The sequence below is a fragment of the Synchiropus splendidus genome, chromosome 17 (assembly GCF_027744825.2).
Source record: "Synchiropus splendidus isolate RoL2022-P1 chromosome 17, RoL_Sspl_1.0, whole genome shotgun sequence".
In the NCBI taxonomy this organism is placed as follows: domain Eukaryota; kingdom Metazoa; phylum Chordata; class Actinopteri; order Syngnathiformes; family Callionymidae; genus Synchiropus; species Synchiropus splendidus.
Genome location: NC_071350.1, coordinates 5,600,250 through 5,618,443, shown reverse-complemented (window position 1 = coordinate 5,618,443; position 18,194 = coordinate 5,600,250). Strand labels below are relative to the sequence as shown.

Genomic DNA, 18,194 nt, shown 5'->3' with positions numbered 1-18,194 from the left:
GCTTTATTCTGAAAGTGACGATAGAATCGCATGAAACTTCCTGTTTCTTAATCAGGTATTCTACTGTCAGTTTTATGGCGGTCAAACTAGTTTTGATCACTTGTTTATATATTTCAAGATTGTGGGACACGAGAAATGCGCTTTTTGAAAAATGAGTTTATTTTTTTAATTAATAGCGCTATATTTGAGTCATAGAGCAGTGCATAACGCTGCTGTTCGGGGGGCATGCGCAGTAGGGTACTTCCGATGTCTTTCCAAACAAATACTTGACGTCACGTGAACCCGGATGCCGCGACCCCGGTAGTAAACTGCTCCTGCACCAGCTGACTGGTAAGTAAGCCTGGATAGTATTTGTGCTTTTACGAGTCGGGGCACATATACTAGAACCTAAGACGTAACTGCCTGCATATTTTGGGATACCTACCAGCTGGAGGTCGAACTATTGTCGGAGAACAAGTGTTCGTGATGGGTGACACTACCCCACCGGAGGACGCCGGGAGGAGACGCAGGGTGCACGGAATGCTGAAGCTGTATTACGGGCTGAACGAAGAAGGAAAGGCCGCCGAACAGGAGCAGCAGTGGCTGGATCCCTGCGACATCAACGGCCCGCATTTTGAACCGGAAGAGTACCTCAACAAGGTGACAGATCCATTCTGCGTCGGAATTGTTGGCAGGGAAATCGTACTTATAAAATAAGCTTGGAACATTCATCAGATATAGCATCGTCATTTACGTAAACTTCTTTGTAAATTCTCATCAGCTGCAAAACAGCGTTTATGTGAGTTCTTTAAAAAAAAAAGGTCTTTTTGGTTTTGTTAAAATCTATGATGAACAGTGGGTATGCAGAAGGTTAACCTTAAATTGACAGCAGAACTGCAGTGGAGCAAAACGCACTAGTCGGCTGGGTCTAAATAAGAGAAGCATAACATCCTGTACAATTAAAAAAGAACTAAATTCATGGTCTTTACAAATTGAAGTGGACGGCACCTGGTCCTTACTACTGTTGGTGTCAGTATAGACGAGCAGTACGCATGGAAATGGCACATAAAAAGAGCTGTGAAAATAGAAAAAGTAAAAGTGTCTTATCTATGGAGTGTGGTGTGGGTGTCTTCTGCTACAGAACAAGGCTATTGGAAGGATGTCTGAGCCATATTACACAGAACTCACTGACAAAGGAAGTGAAAAACCTGAAGGTTTTCAAGAAAATGTGTCTGACACCGAAACTGCTCGATTGCTCTGGAGAAGAGACTACAGAGATCAGAAGTAACTCACTGTCAGCAACACAGAGATTGCACACAAGCGCTGTTTGGACCAATAAGGAAAGTGGGAATACGGGGCAGAAAGTAACCAAACCTTTCTTCACTCTGCTTCTATTCAATCTCTGGGAAATACAAGAAGAAATCTTGACTGAATTGTGTGTAATGTAACATTAATCTAGCCGTATCATGGCCATGCAGATGTTATATAATGTGTAATGTAAGGTATTTACAATGTGATAGAAGAGAGTGAAATATTCAACATCATCAAAATACACTACTGTGGTTAATGATACAAAGGAAACAAATTATGTTCTCTGCTATAGTTCCCAAAAAAGCTGTGATGCAAATACATGACTGGCTGCATTTCTACCCCATAGACAACATTTATGTATTTAATAGACATATGCTTTCTGTTTCAGTTTCTATTTTTCTAAACAAGTGCTGTGCTTTCATTCTCCCACCTCAGCTGAGACGAGAGTGTAGTCTGGCAGAGCTTATGGACCAGGAAGCCTGTATGGTCAAGCAGATCCGTTCACTGGACAGTGACATGCAGACACTGGTTTATGAAAATTACAACAAGTTCATTTCTGCCACAGGTGAGCTCTTTCTTTCAAACAAAGACACCTAAACAACTCAAACCACATTTTGTTTTTTTTGTTTTTTTTTCCAGACACTATAAGAAAGATGAAAAATGATTTCAAAAAGATGGAAGATGAAATGGACTGTCTGTCAGCTAACATGGCTGCCATCACCGACTTCAGTGCTGGCATTAGTGGCACCCTTCAGGACCAGCACGCTCAGATCACAAAACTCTCTGGTGAGACTATGTTTATGTGGGCATTCTACTGAAGTCCTTCATATGTGAGAAAGTTATTCACAAGAGTTTACAGTTCTCTCTTCTGTTTGTCTCCAGGGGTCCACACTTTGTTAAGAAAACTACAGTTTCTGTTTGAACTGCCAGCCAGGCTCAACAAGTGTCTGGAGCTGCAGGCCTACTCCCAGGCTGTGAGCTCCCACCGACGTGCCCGCTGTGTCCTGCAGCAGTACAGTCACCTCCCGTCCTTCAAGGGAATCCAAGACGACTGCCACGCCATCATGGACAAACTGGCGCAGGAGCTGCGGCAGAAGTTCAGGTCTGGCTGTCATCCGTTATCGTGATATTTACTGAACTGAGGGCAGTCTGACAGAGTGCAGTCATAAATTTGCAAATGGACTCACAAGACGGGTCCAAACACACTCGATACTCAGTGATAGCTTGTTAAGTAGCCACTGCATGAATTGAAGCGCGAGTAGCCTTGATGCAGTAAATTCAGGGCGCCTTCTGTTGCCTTTCTAGTATAATGTAAATATTGTGCCCTTTTCAGCAAATGAATGGGTCTAGTAAATGTTTCAATTCACTGCATTTATGTTTATATTTCACTCCCTCACAGGGATGGTGGGACCAGCGCCAAAGATTTATCCGAGTGCGTGGAGCTTCTGCTGCAGCTGGATGAACCGGCTGAGGAGCTTTGTGAAAAATTCCTCAGCCATGCACGATCTCGGTTGGAGTCGGACCTTCAGAGCCTGGAAGAGGAGATTAGAGCCTCTGCACCGTCAAGTGTGAAAGATGTTTCCGCCCCAAAATCCACTTCAGCTGCTAGTTCGCCGACAGAAGACGCTCCCAAAGCGATGACGCTAGCTTCCCCCGCTGTCAACACTGACATCCTGGAGTTTATCGACCGAGGCTGCAACGAGTTTGTCAGCAGTTTATGTTTAGTCATAACGTCTTACCAAGAATTGTTCATCAACCATGCTCAGGCGGGTGAGCTTGCCTCCAAAAAGATCCCAGAAATGGCCAATCGAAAGCTGCATGAGTTTGTCGAGGATCTGGCGGCCAGGTATTTCTCACTGGTGGAGCGACGGATTCAGGAAGAGAAAGGTGTTGGAGATAACTCGCTTCTGGTGCGAGCACTGGACCGCTTTTACCGCAGGCTACAGGCGGTGACCAAACTTCTTCCAGGCTCCTCTGTTCCTCAGCAGGGCACTGAGATAGTGATCAGAGCAGCGACTGAGCGTGTGAAGCAGTATCTGGCTGCTCTTCAGAGCTTCTACATGGACAGTTTGACAGACGTGAGGCAGGCCCTGGCCACCCCACGGATCTCTGGGGCCAGTGTGTCCGGGGCTGGAGCACATCTGGCTGGATCAGCGTCTGCCAGAGAGGGTCCAACCAGCCTTCCAGATCTGCTCTCCTCACTCTCCTCTTCCATCCTCAACCAGATCAAGTCAGTGCTGACTTCGGTGCATCTCTTCACAGCTAAAGACATCACGTTCTCCAACAAGCCCTATTTCAAGGTAAATATTGCCAAGTCATGTAAATCCAGCTGTTGCTACTGAGATCAGTGTATACATGCACACATTGCAGTACCAATGAAACTCTGCTTAGAATGAAGGTACCAATTCAAGGTGTGGAAAGTGTCTTTGGATATTCATTGTCTTAATCATTTTTATGTCATCATAAATTGTGTTTCTCTCAGTTTCTCGTAGCTCATGCAAATGTTCTGACCAATAAACTATGGATTGGTATGAATTGTTTGCTCCCTAATGTCTTTAAAATTGTAAATAAAACCTCGTATTACCTGCCTTTTGTTTGACACTATTTGTCTGTCTGTCTCTCTGACAGGGTGAGTTCTGCAGCCAGGGTGTTCGCGAGAGCCTTGTGGTGAACTTCATCAAATTTATTTGTCAGTGCTCGCGCCAGTTTTGTGAAAGCGTGGGCGACAAAGGAGGCTCCACCCCTCCTGCACTTCTGCTGCTTCTTTCACGTCTCTGTCTGGACTACGAAACCTCCACCATTTCGTACATCCTCACACTCACAGATGAGCAGTTCCTTGTTCAGGTAACTTTTTAAATCACCCAGAATAATATTTATATTATATTCATCAGCTTTGACTCATGTCATGTTTTCTTTCCTCATTTATTCATCTATCCTCTCAATTCATATCTTATCACTTGAAAACTTTCAGAGTAGAGTCAGTGAAGAGGAAAACAACAGAAATGTCCACTTATATTTCAATGCCTCTTAAAAAGTTGCTACTACTTCTTTGATCAAAAACGGCAATAGCTGCGCACTAGGGTTGGAACGATATGGACAAAAAAAGTTATTGCGATAAATGTTATCATTTCGGTGATAATGATAATTATCATGATAAATGCTTTTTCATTCAATTCCATGTGTTGGACACTACAGTCTCTCTTGAAACTGTTTTATGATGAAACGTATTCGTAGAGTTTGTCTCCAACATCAGTGTAGAGATGAGAAATTCAATGTTTCATGTCTCTGGTAGAAACCGCTCCTGTATACACAGGCTGCTCTGCCAGCTTTATTTAGGGGTTAAATTTAGCTGCCTACAAAGACCTTTTCACAATTCTCTCTCCTAAAATGGTTGTTTTCCATTGCCTTATTGAAGAGTTCACTAATACTTTGACAACTTTAGAATTTGTTGATGGTCCCTAGCTGACGCCGGGTGGTAGCACTCGCACTGCCTGTGAGAGTGTGTCCACAATCATTGAACCCTAATGGGGACACAGAAGAGGATGTCGCCGCCAATACTGGAGCGGAGCTTCGTCCAATATCCAACTATTTTCACCACGGCGTTTGGCCGAGGCACCAGCGCAGCGAGAGACTCTGCATGTGCTGATATGAACCAAGGCAGTCGACCAGAGGCTCAGTCGACCAGTGTCATTATCAAAGGTTCCCTGTATAAAAAAATAAGTTTAAAACTACCATCGTGAACCAAAGGCCACCACACTTTCCATAACTGTCGAGACCACAACTGGCTGTCAAACGCCACGGAGCTGGAGAGTGTTGGAAATGTGAATAACTTCAGTGTATTTTGGGTTGCACGCGCACAACCAACGAAACACGTGACTTGCTCGAGTTAGAATGACTGACTTGAATGTTGTTTTTCCTTCAGCACCACAGTCCAGTGACGCCTGTGACTGCTCTGTGTGCCGAGGCCAGAGAGGCCGCGCAGAAGCTTCTCAATAATTATGTCAAGGTAGATTTCCTTTTGAACAGTTGCTCACCGTCCTGTGCAGCGCAGAGTACTTCACTGCATCACTGGTTTGTTTGCACAGGTCCAGGGCCTCATCATCTCCCAAATGCTGAGGAAGAGTGTGGAAACACGAGACTGGGTCAACACCATCGAACCCCGCAACGTGCGTGCTGTGATGAAGAGAGTGGTGGAGGACACGACGTCCATAGATGTGCAGGTTAGATGTCTTGACTGGCTGCTTTCATCAGTAAACATTTGCATTTGTACATGATTTTGCTCCTTTTACTGTAGGTGGGTCTGCTGTATGAAGAGGGAGTGAGGAAAGCACACAGCAGTGACTCCAGCAAGAGGACGTTCTCAGTCTACAGCAGCTCACGGCAGCCAACTCGATACGCTGCCAGCTACACCCCAAGGTACAAACACATAGTAACCTCTCTGTTATCTCAAAAGTGATGATGTGTCTCTTCCTCCTTCCAGCGCTCCAATGGACACCAATCTGCTTAGCAACATCCACAAACTGTTCTCTGAAAGGATCGACATCTTCAGCTCAGTGGAGTTTAACAAAGTGAGTTCCAGTCATTTCTGTGTATGATATCAGCTGTGTTTTTCACGGACAACAATCCAAGCTGCTTTCATTTTGCAATAGCTCAACAAGCAAATGAAATGAAATGAAATCCGAATTTCAGAAATGTATCCTAAAGTAAGTTCTGAATTATTATTATAAATGAAGTCATGTTATGAGTTATACAATATTAACCTTATTACCACATCAAAGACTTGTTTTGCCATACTGTAATATTGAACTCAGTCTAACTACTGTGTGTTGAATTAAAATGGGCTTGGTCTTTCCATCATCTGTCCCAGGTCTCTGTGATGACCGGGATCATCAAAATTAGCCTGAAGACCTTCCTGGAGTGCGTTCGCTTGCGTACCTTCGGCCGCTACGGTCTGCAGCAGATTCAGGTGGACTGCCACTACCTGCAGATGTACTTGTGGCGGTTTGTCTCGGATGAAAACCTGGTGCACTTCCTGCTGGACGAGATAGTGGGAAGTTCCGCCCACCGCTGTTTGGATCCAGCCCCGATGGAACAGAGTGTTATAGAGGTCATCTGTGAGCGAGGTTGAAAAGTGACCCTGAGCAACGGACTGATCCCATTGTATCACAGCTCGAACAGTCATTGTGTCTTTAACCTGCTGATGAAGTCCTTCACGCGACATGTTATTGTGTAAACATTCATGGAACGTTTATGTCTAAGTGACAAAGGTCTGACTACGTTTTCATTTGTTCAAGTTGAACTGCAGTATATAACTACATTCCTATTCATGGACAGAAGTGGAGCGATGATGAAAAACAAATCTGTCGCTCCTGTGTAAGAATAGTCTCCTGTTTGAATTGGGTGTCATTCACAACTTGTCAATATGTACTGGCTAAATATTCTTGAATGAAATGACAAGACCTGATATATCATAAAAATGCTTGTAATATAATCAACAATTTGTAGTCCTGAAAAGCGAAATAAACCCAACTGTGACTCACGTTTGTTTAGTTTCGTTTCTGTGCGCCTTTTCACAGATTAATAACTGCCTTACCATGATGTGCATTTCTGTATTTCCAATAAAAAATCATATCAAACGTGCTTTATTTTTTTACTTCACTAATGACTGCTTTGCAATTATTATATAAATAATAAAATTAAATGAATACTACTTGAGTAATACGCAGGATTTCACAACCACATAGCTCTTACCGGAGTTCACTGTCGCCACCCTTCTACCGCATCTGATTGGACGAGAGGCACTGTCCCCGCCCTCTTCTGATGGTCACAGAAGGTGATGATTGGCTGGGCAGCTTTCAGGGGCGTATCCTCAGCGGGCCTTCCGATGGCTGCGCGAGCGCTGGACGTCACCTTATCCCACTACACAGGTAAGAACAGTGCGCGGTGCGAACGCACTAACCATGTAACCGTAACTGTCATTTTTCCATTTTGTCAGATGAACCACCATGAGGGCGAACGGTCAATCGAACAGACAAAAACCGTCATTTGACACAGAGCTGGAATTTGGAGGAGTTTTGGGTGAGTTAGGGCGCCAACTCTGACACACACGTCACACTGTTCGATCAGTTCGATCAGCGGAATAAATCTGACCAGCTGGATGGCGTTGTCTTCATTCTTCTCTTTTCCTAATGTGATGTTGATTTTTGTCCAGAAATGCGTCTGTATAAATGACATTCCAATGCTACATTCACCCACAATCGCAAGTTCTGTTGTCTCAAATAACCTCAGGTCCTTGTGTAAATACGACTGTTGAGCAGTGAGTTGTAGTCAGTGTTACAAGTTGACTCACTTGTTATTGATTCACTGTCAAGTTAAACAGATTAAATACACCTGTGCAAAGACGTTCTGCTTTTTCAAAGTATACAGTCCGCCTCATATGTTGCTCTTCCATCGCTGGTTGAGCAGCACCAGACACCTGTGACTGTAGCACTGCCATTCTTGTTTCAGGGTCACTATGCATTATCATCTTCCTTCCACTGACGGTGCTCTTCCTGATCAGCGTGAGTCAAACTCCCGAGGCCGGGCTTCTCCAGTGGCCTCCTGCGTTGCCCTCTACAGAGCAGTTGTGGGACCCTTTGGCACCGTTGCTCCTGACTGGATGGCTGGTTTTTCACGCTGTCCTCTATTTCCTTCCCGTTGGAAAGGTAGATATAGTGGATGTTCATGTTCACTTGCGGAGCAGACAGTTGAGTGAAGCAACATGCTTCCTTAAAAACAGGATCCACTTGTTTTTCCTGGACACATTTTGCTTCAAGGCCCCTTCCCACTCATGCTAATTCAGTTACACTTCAGCTTAAGGATCATATATTACCATAAAATAAGATACTCATTCACATGTAGTTATTCATTATAAAGTAGTGATCAGCATGGTGTTAACCTTGACTGCAAGTTTGTGTCGATGTCCGAGATCAGGCCATTGTTTGTTTTGTTCCTTTGGTTTGCTTTTTTAAACTTTATCTGGACTCACTCTGGATGCAGGTCTCAGAGGGGTTGGTGCTGAGAGATGGATCCCGCCTCAAGTACCCAATAAATGGTACGGCCTGTCATAAAAAAAATCCTGTTTGAGTTTCTACTGCAGGCAATACACAGTTTTATTTAAAGACGAAAGCATGTTCTGCTCAGCCTTTACTTTTCTAACACTATTCATACCATTGAATCCTCTTCTTCTTGTGTCTGAAGTTTCATTTCTATTTGATCTAAAGCCTGTGTTTTTTGAAGCGCTGTCTCTCCCTGTTACATTGATTTTATGTTTTAGTATACTATGTCTCAGTTATTTATCATTTGCCTTGGAAACGTGAGAAATGTGAAAATGTATGGGCTCAGCAGCAGACATGCATCAAACTGGTGGAAAAGAGGGAGAAGCAAAAATGATATTATGAGAATATAATAAAATGTAAAATGACATGTCATAGTACTAATACTTGTAAGGACTATCAAGAAAAGTGCCAGTCTCCCTTTGGATGTTTGGCAACTTTCTGTGTCCCACTTTCTAATCTTGCTCTGACCTGTGGAGGTTCATGTTCCAAAGCTGTCTGCTCATGCAGCCTTCACAGGTTCAGAAGTCGTCTAAATGTGTCTTTCCTCTCCAGGCAACAACAATGTCTTTGTTTTGGTCTCTTAGGTTTCCATGGCTGCTGCATCTCAGCTGTACTGCTGGTGCTCATGCTGGGACTCGGAGCTCCTCTGGGCTACTTGTATGAGCTGCAGCTGCCTCTAGCCACGTCTGCCATACTGGCCTCCGCGCTGCTGTCGCTCTACCTCTACATCCGCTCCTTCTGGGCTCCTGCTCACGCTCTGGCACTGGGAGGCAACACAGGTGAGATTAGTGAAGTGAAAGACTGGAGGCAGAAGCTTAGCGCGTTTGTGATGCAGTGGCAGCACGTCTCTTTATCTGCACTGTAGCCAGCGGGTGTCACATGGACGCACAGGTTGGTCGACTGGCCTCTTCACTTCTGCCACACGTGGTGACAGAACCAGAACATCCTGAGAGCACTCAGCTCCTGCTGCTGGCTGCTGATAACAGGAACATGTGCAATGGCATGGGAGAATATCATGGAGGCGCCGCAACCCCAGGGCTGATGTTTAATGGATTCTTACCATGAATGTGTATTTTGTTGACAGCCTAAACCTCACCTGAAATATCAAGGCTTTTTGGAAAGACAGCATGAATATTTATGAGTGAACTCCTGGCTGAAATATTAATGAGTCTTCTCTCACCACTTGCTCCAAAGCAAGTTCACCAAGTACGGCACGTTGGCAACAGGACAACTCAGAAAGTGTGCCATGGATTGACGTCAAGTGACAGTATGTTTTCATGCAAAATAAGATGGCAAAGAGAACGAACCAAATTTGGTGAATTTAGGTACGATTTGTCTGTGATGTTTGTGAGAGTGCGCAGTTATCCGGGTCATCACGCAGCAAAGGTTTGAATCAGGTCAACCGGACTAGTCATAGTCAAAGACTGTATTGACTACATTAACTATATTGGCTATTGCTAGTCCGATTTGTCTGTTATTTTGATTTCCCCCTAACAAAATCCCTTTTTTCATTTAGGCAATCCGGTGTACGATTTCTTCATCGGAAGAGAGCTCAACCCTCGGATTGGAAATTTTGACCTTAAATATTTCTGTGAACTCAGACCTGGACTTATAGGCTGGGTGAGTGTCGCTCATCCTGAATTTTAAGTTAAATGTGACTTATCCGTTTCTGAAGTGTTGTATGCGTGTGAGTTTATGTCCAGCAGGTGGCGATGTTTTATTAAGTTACGGATTAATGAACTGAGAAAAACGAACTTTTCTTGAGAGCTGAATTGATTTATGTTACTCTGAATGTTGAACGTGTGGAATACAATACGTTTTGTTAAAGAACGTATTATATATATATCTATATCTATATCTATCTATATATATATGGCCAGGGTTTCCACTACTCTGAATGTACTTGAATTTCTTATACAAATACTTTCAAGACATTAAAAGAGCTTTAGTTTAAATAAGGTGATATAAAAACTTGAATATAGCCACCATCGATTTATTGCGCTATTGTCAAACTGATGCAAGATGAACAATATTTTGTTGTTTAAATGCATGTATGGGTCCATCATTTGATTCACTAATATGCCAAATGCCAGTGATATTGTTGGTGTTTTTTTGTTCATTTAATAGTGAACCAATCACACATAAATGTTTTATGTATTATAGTTAAAAGATGCTATGCTATTTTCCAGCAATGACATTGTCATTTTAAGACTTCTCATGTGTGGTTGTCCTCCACTGGTTCTTGATCAGGTGCTGATAAACCTTGGAATGTTGGTGAAAGAGGTGGAGCTCCGTGGATCCCCGTCGCTCGCCATGATACTGGTCAACTGTTTCCAGCTCCTGTATGTGGTGGACGGCCTGTGGAATGAGGCAAGGCGCAGCTCACAGCTTGAACCGGATGATCGAACCCAGTTGAAGTATCGCTAAAGCGTCACGCTCACAGTTACATCTGTCAAAATCTCACCTAGTTCACCAGCTCGCTTGTATAATCTTTGAATTGGGTGACAGTTCTTCTGCATTGGAGTCTGTTAAGAGATCCAGTAATTCAAGGTCATTCACAAATGACTGTGACTGACACGCATCTGAAAATACTCCTGAAGGAGCTTGACACCCTCCTGCCACCGTCACTCAGTCAAGGGAAGAAGAACGATGTATTTAAAACAACCAGAACTGATACTGAATGATCTGTAGAAATTGCTTGATTTGCTGAGCTGCCAAGTCAGCATACATATAGATGGATGTTATCGTCCAGTGTCAGCAATATAGCGGGAAAAATCTATAGTTACCATCATCTCACCATCATCGGTTTCACTGTCTGGTAGATGACTCTTTTCAGAACCACTTTTTTTTAGCTGGGATGATAATACAAGAGTTATGTCAGACAGGAAAAAGCAGACTGTCATGAACGTTCTCTTGTATCTCATTCTCTCTGTGACTTTCTCTACAGGAGGCTGTTCTGACCACGGTGGACATCGTCCATGATGGTTTTGGCTTCATGCTTGTGTTTGGAGATCTAGCCTGGGTCCCTTTCACTTACAGTCTGCAGGCGGCCTTCCTGGTGGAACACCCGCAGACGCTGACTTTACTGCGAGCTGCTGCTATCGTGGTTCTTAATGGTAGAGATATTGCATTGGTATTCGTTGTCTTTTACATCTGTGGATGTTAACTTCTATCTTTTTCCTTCAGGTATTGGATATTATATATTCAGAAAATCAAACTCTCAGAAAAATCAGTTCAGGAGAGATCCCACACACGCTAGTGTTTCAAGTGAGTATTTTTTTTTATTGCTCATAGTCATCGTAAATCGTCACTGTCAAAGGGGATGTATGTCATCAGGAGTTGAATCTGACCATCCTTTTTTTCATTGTTATAGTCCTCTTTTTGTTCTTCTCTTTTTGCATAAATCATGTACATTTTTTCTTACTAATTCTCTCTTAGACTTTGACACAGTTACAACATTATGTACATGGAAAATATGGACTTCTGGCTTCACCAATTTTCTGCTTCACCATTTAAATCGCACATACTGATATAGAAACTTTGCCTCAAAATAGCATTTTGAATTCAAAGTAGTTGTAGTATTAACAGGTTAAAATTTTACTTTGTTCTTAACACTCCACATACATTAAGTAAGGCAGACGAGGATGACAAGGAACCTCACAGATGGTCCTCGTGAGTCCCTTCTGTTTCCAACTGATCACAAATCGTTCATAAAAACAAAACTGACCCCTGTGTCATGTGCTCTGTTAATGTGTGCAGATCTTCTCTTTTTCCCTCTCTAAATATGTTTGTCCTCATTCTTCTCGAAGACACACTTTTATCCATCCAAAAGGAGGTTATTGGTGTTTTAGAACGTGGCCAAATTATAGCTGTCAGTTCAGCAACAGCCGCTCCTTTGAAGAGATTCACGGAGCCATCAAAGTTCAGACCCGGGACAGGTCTTTGAAAGGCTCCTTATTGAACATGAGTCTCAACCGGTCATTTCTGTCAAACGGTCCATGCTCTGATAATGGACCAGGGAGACTGCTGCTCCTGGATTCTGCTGCCTCTGTTGCATCTTCAAAAGCAAACTTTTGGAATGTTCTTCTCCCTCACAACTAGTGATGTGTAGATGAGGTTTCATGACATAGTATTGAAGGGTTGATGAAGTTTCATGATACAGTGTCCTGATTTTCAGAGGCCACCAGATGGCACTGTCTGCTGCAAAATGTTTAGACTTCAACAACTAAGTGTAAGAAACCTCACATCCTTTCTAAACAAAGAGCGCCATCTAGTGGCCTATGAAAATGAGGACACTGTTTCATCAACCCTCTAACACTGTGTCATGACACCTCCTCTACCCATCACTACTCACAAACATAATGATGCACACCCAGTCCTGCTTCTTCCTGAAGTGATCCACCGATTCACTTAGCGTTTTCCTCCAGGACTAGAGACCATCGCCACCCCGACTGGCAAGCGGCTGCTGGTGTCTGGCTGGTGGGGACTTGTCCGTCATCCCAATTATCTGGGCGATGTTCTCATGGCGCTGGCCTGGTCGCTGCCCTGTGGTAAGACAATCTGCCGGTCAACGTGTGTCTGGCAAACTGACCTCAAACATACTTCGAGAAGAGCAGAGTAAAATGGAAAAAGGGATTTTAGAAAACAGCTTTCCTCTGCTTTCACATCCTGCCATTGTGTTTTTGCTCTTTGTTTCGTGGACTTTCCTCATTGTCCTTATTAGGTAATTACGCCGTGTGTACAGAGACGGGCACAATCTGCTCTCTTTGTTCCTCAGTAAGCTGCCTTATGTTCCCGTCGAAAATGGAGACTCAGTGTCTGTATTTCTTCAGCTGACACACAGCTCATTGTTATTCAAACTTCATGTGACTCACGACTGTAGTCGCTTTTGTGATGCCGGAGGATAATGTTAGCAGCCGCCGTTGCTGCGTCAGAAGCCTCAAACTGCAAACACAAACATTGACAAAGCACTCAGGATGGAGAGAGCTGAGTTCAATACAGTTTCTGTCTTTTTTTCTGGACGCCATTGTGAGGCTCCTCTTCCAAGTCCTGCTGTATAATTGAGTTTTTTTTTTCTTAAACTTGATCACGGCTTAGCTGTCATGTCATTCACATCAACAGAAGTTGTTTTTCCATCATGTAAGTTTACTGATGCTCATGCTCCGTCTTCTCTTTCACAGGCTTCTCCCACATCCTGCCTTACTTCTATGTGCTTTATTTCACTGTGCTGATAATACACAGAGAGGCCCGTGATGAGCGGCAGTGTCGAGCAAAGTATGGACCAGCGTGGGACACGTACTGTCGACGTGTTCCTTACAGGATCTTCCCCTACATCTACTGACATGAAACTGTAGAACCCAGATCTCACTTCTCTTACCTTTGAAGCCCTGTGTCGGTTTGTTTTTGAAACTTGTTTTTTTTTTGCTTTCATAACAGCCACAAGTTATGTTTTGTAAGTATTTGCTTGTTGTTCATATTCATTCAGAGTAGGTTGGCTGTTAGCAAGCAGCTGAGCATGCAGTACCCACATGGGAAGGAGTGCCACAGAACACTGATGTTCTCTGATGATATAGGGATTTATTGGCAGAATATAGGTGGAGGTGAAGATGGATATTTGTCTGCAGGAGCTACGCAGAATTCATGTGTTGTGGAATTTGGAGTCAGTTCTTCGGAGTTGTGCTCTGAGATCAAGGGAGGTGAAGAAGAGAGTGCAGACAGCGTGGAAAGTGGACAGTTGGAAGTGGAGGAAGTTGTGGAGCAAAGTGAGGAAGCTGGACATAAATACCAAAGGTTGATAGAAATTGTACTTTTCTATCAAATGAGCTGAAGTTTGATAAAGTTGCATGACCGCTATGAAGCAGGTCATTTTAATGTTTCTTACAGTCACCATGAAGGTCCTGTTTCTTGACTGTGTTTTTTTCTTTTCTATTCATGTTTACATTCAAGTGCTGTCACTGTATCAGAAACAGGAAACATACTAAAGCAACAGTGAACAAAATATTGACTGCTTTGGGGTTTTTTTTAATACTGTGACCACAGTAATACGATAACAATTTCAAATGCATCACAAGTGTCGTGGACTGCTCATCTCACGCCTGGATGCAGTGGTTTTCCCCTGATGCTTGGGTGAGCTCAGATATTGGGTAGTGCCTATTTTCCTGCTGCAGTGGCGAGAGTGTGGTCTTAAAGTTGGAAAAAATGTCATCTTGAAGATAGAACCAAAATGCTACCCCCTTCATTTTATACTCCTTTTGTACTTGATGAGCAGAGGTCCGTCTGCCAGTAATGCATGTGTGTGGCCCGAAACTTTGACCCCAGCGACGTCATCATCTTAAGATGACCTATTAAAAAGTTTACGTTAATGGCTCGACAAAATAATTCAGTATTGCGCCTTGTTCTCCTCAGCGTTATTTGTCAGTTATTGGAGCGAAATGTCTTCTCTCACCTGCGCAAATGACTTAAGAACATTTGTGTCCTGGTTATGTGTCTGTCAGATTTCAATGTCCCAACTATTCTCCCAGAACAAAGATGTGGGGTAGCTTATTATGAGCTGTCAGTGCTTTCAGTCCCAGCATGTGGACTCTCTGAAGATGGAGCGTCATTTAGCAAATCACTTGGAAGAAGTTCTTTTGTCTTCTGAGCTGTGACTGTGTGGAGCTGTGGAAACTCTGCAATAAACCAGATAAATGAGCTGGTGCTGGAACACAGCTGGTGTGAACCTCCATTTGTCACCTTTCAGTCCATTTACTGTCGACCCCCAACTTCGCCTACACAGCTCTCGAGCTGTAATGCTGTTTCTCAAATGCACAGTGATAATTACACGCCCCGCTGGCCCTGTTTGGTTGAATGTGGCAGAAATAACCCCAGGTTGGTGGTTATGATTTTATGACACTGCAGTGATACATGTCTTGCACACGACACTTTTTCATTAATGTTACTAAGTGTCTTCTACTACTGTTAAGATCAAGAAGTTTGTCTTTTTAAAGCAGGATTTACACCTCAAATATGCTCAACGTTCTATTGGCAAAGTAGTTCTTGATCTATTCAATCTGGTGGCACAGTCAATTTTCAAAAACATGTAATGTTCCTTCTTTATTAGTTGCAGTAAGGGGGAAGGGAACATGACATTTATTGAAGAATCTGATTGGCTGAGTATTACGTCCGCTTTTGTTTGATATTCAGAGCTGAAACTGACATTCCTCTCCTGATGCTCGTATCAGAAGAGATGTAAACTCAGATGAAAGCTTTAACACCAACAGTCAGAAACTCAAAGTAGGGATATGATGTGAATCAAGTTAAAATACTGGCTGCATCAGGTCTGAAAAACATAAACATTCAAGTGATAAAGTAAAGAATTCATTCATTCCATGTGTGAGTGTTACATTCTTATTCTTATTCTTATTCTTGTAACATGCACACACACACAAAAATCACTCAGACACAAATTCACACGCAGTTACACACAACACCTGATACATTTCAATGAATATGATTCGGGAGAGACACATCACCTGCTCATGTATTTCCCTGTCACATTCTATTTTTGTGTTGTCATACTGAAGACCAGGCGGACTCAAGACCACATTTCCAAGGTTTTGGCTTTGTCTCACATATGGGCTCGGTCTTGTCTCGGTCATGCTGGACTCTGTCATGCTGGAGTCTTCATCTGTATATTTGTAAATAGAACTCTAAAAACAGATTAACTCATTTCAGTAAAACTTCCATGGTCATCTGAAAGAAGCTGGTCTTGAAGGGACTTGATTTTGATGGTCCTCCACAGGTATGTTTGGATGTACGATGGAAATCATTCTGTTTTGTTCAGTATTCCGTATGGTGCCTTGGTTTTGCCCCTTTGTTCTGTCTGTTCTTGGTCTTGACTCAGTGTCAGGTGAAGTGGTCTCCACTATAACACTACATTTTCTTCTGAAGTCACACCTGGCTCAGTTTACATCTAGTAATGTGCCACCACAGAAATCACAATACGGCTTGCAATTTAGAGATGGAAAACACTTTTCATTGTTAGTCCCGCTGTGTTTGCGTTTAATGTTGCCCAGTGCCAAACAACAAGACCATTTACATTAAAAAAAAAAAAAAGTTTTGGCTGTGATTTTGTATTTTCTTTTCCATCTTTTTATCCATCCTTTTTACCCAACAGCAATTCTGCTTTGGTTGCTTTATGTTCCATGAAAAGTAACCACACAAACCCCCCATTTGCATGTAGACCTTCTCCAATGTGCTTTATGTAATAAGTGACCAGCAGCTGTGAGCATATTCCGATGTGTGGCCATGCACTCACCAATTGTGCAAGTCAATCTTGAGGTTTCAAGCCCATCAGTTGTAGCCAGTTTCCATGGTAACGTCCCTCCGAGAGCACAGACGTGGGAGAGAGGGGAAAGGAGCTGAGACAATTATGGCGCTGGAGAGTGCTAGAATAGGAAGAGCCCGGCATCGCTGGCGTGAAAAGCTGAAGCACAGATGTGCGTGTCCAAGAACCTTTCACTGAATGTCTGCATTTGTAATGCGGGCGAGCAGTCATCGTCCATGGCGAACGGTTTTGCAGTTTAAAAACCATGCTGCTGAGATGGGACACAGCACACCTGAATTGAAATATTCTTTGTTTGTTTTTTGGTTGTTTTTTTATGTGAAAGCCTGAGGGGGACTTAACAGGAATTTGTAATACAATTTAGTTTCCATGGCGACTGAGAGGACTGATGTGTTCCTTGCACACAGCAGGGAATGCTTTGAGTTTTTTTTTTTTTTTTGCTCTGTTTCTGAATCATTATTTAAACAGGTGATATCAGGCAAACCTTCGAGACCTGACAAACAGATTCTGGCTCGCACAGATCCAGACACACACAGGTTTTCTTCAGACTAACTGGGGGATTCCAAAGCTGGTTCTGAGTTCCATCACCGCAGCCATTGCAAATCAAATTATGCAAAAGTCACTTTTCATGTGTCCGGAAAGGTCAAGTATTGCTCATCAATCTTGTCCTTTTTGCAGAATGTCTTATAAAGCAATCTGCTTTCAGCACGTGTCAAACTGGCTGAACATGGAAGTGAATGTGCGGTCACCCCACAGCACATAATGCTACAACAAGTTTTCGCAACCGGAGCATGGAATAGCAAATATTTTCAAGTGGACTTCTGTGTCCTACACTAAAGTCAGCGTTGCATGTTTCCACATGGGTTGTCATTACAGACTTCGAAAAACACCACCCCCAACGCCAGTCTTTCTTTTGTGTGATGTGCTGTCCATGGCGTGAGGATATGCCACCGGCCACCAACTGAACGCCTAATACATCAGCCTTCAGTGTGGACGGCTACTTCACACTTTGGGAAAGACAATGTGTTGGTTGATGTCATGCCATGTCGTTCCATAGAAAGCAGAGGTTATTCATGCATGTGACCGGGGCATTGGACTGTGTTTAAAATCATCGCTCCAAGCATCAGTGGGATATAAGTATTGGTCTCAACATCCTACCTTAACACCATTTCATTTAAGACCAAAGCTAAACGCGGACTGAACTTGAGCCAGTCCAGGGGTGCCACAACAAACCATCCCTAGCCAGGACTGGTGCCTGGGGTCCCTCCATGTTGTTACTGCTTGCATGTATCGCATCACACTTTCGCCATGTTCAACCACGTTCTCATTGCCACAGCACACTTCAAACTAGATGCACCACTTTACCTGCACGACAGCCCTTTTCTGGAAGAGTCTTCGGCATGCCCACGTAGTTTTGAGGATCAAATACCAAAACAGTGTAGTAGCTCTGGCAACGCGATCATGGAAATACATATGTCCTCATA

At 43.3% G+C, this 18,194-nt stretch overlaps 2 protein-coding genes across 2 annotated transcripts; both read left to right on the top strand.

Annotated features, from left to right (window-relative positions):
* The first annotated feature begins 254 nt into the window (after window positions 1-254).
* On the top strand, window positions 255-6,898 carry vps51 (VPS51 subunit of GARP complex). The gene is made up of 12 exons (XM_053847147.1): window positions 255-330; window positions 428-639; window positions 1,726-1,855; window positions 1,930-2,076; window positions 2,173-2,392; window positions 2,690-3,590; window positions 3,919-4,134; window positions 5,213-5,296; window positions 5,376-5,510; window positions 5,585-5,706; window positions 5,771-5,858; window positions 6,158-6,898. Exons 2-12 carry the CDS (start codon window positions 466-468, stop codon window positions 6,416-6,418), a joined length of 2,478 nt encoding a protein of 825 aa, XP_053703122.1. The 5' UTR covers window positions 255-330; window positions 428-465; the 3' UTR covers window positions 6,419-6,898.
* Window positions 6,899-7,164: 266 nt separating this feature from the next.
* On the top strand, window positions 7,165-16,409 carry tm7sf2 (transmembrane 7 superfamily member 2). Its single transcript, XM_053848076.1, has 11 exons — window positions 7,165-7,217; window positions 7,286-7,368; window positions 7,798-7,994; window positions 8,329-8,383; window positions 8,972-9,166; window positions 9,904-10,007; window positions 10,638-10,757; window positions 11,335-11,503; window positions 11,574-11,654; window positions 12,815-12,937; window positions 13,568-16,409. The coding sequence occupies exons 2-11, from the start codon at window positions 7,296-7,298 to the stop codon at window positions 13,726-13,728; spliced, it is 1,278 nt and encodes a 425-aa protein (XP_053704051.1). The 5' UTR covers window positions 7,165-7,217; window positions 7,286-7,295; the 3' UTR covers window positions 13,729-16,409.
* The last annotated feature ends 1,785 nt before the right edge of the window (window positions 16,410-18,194 follow it).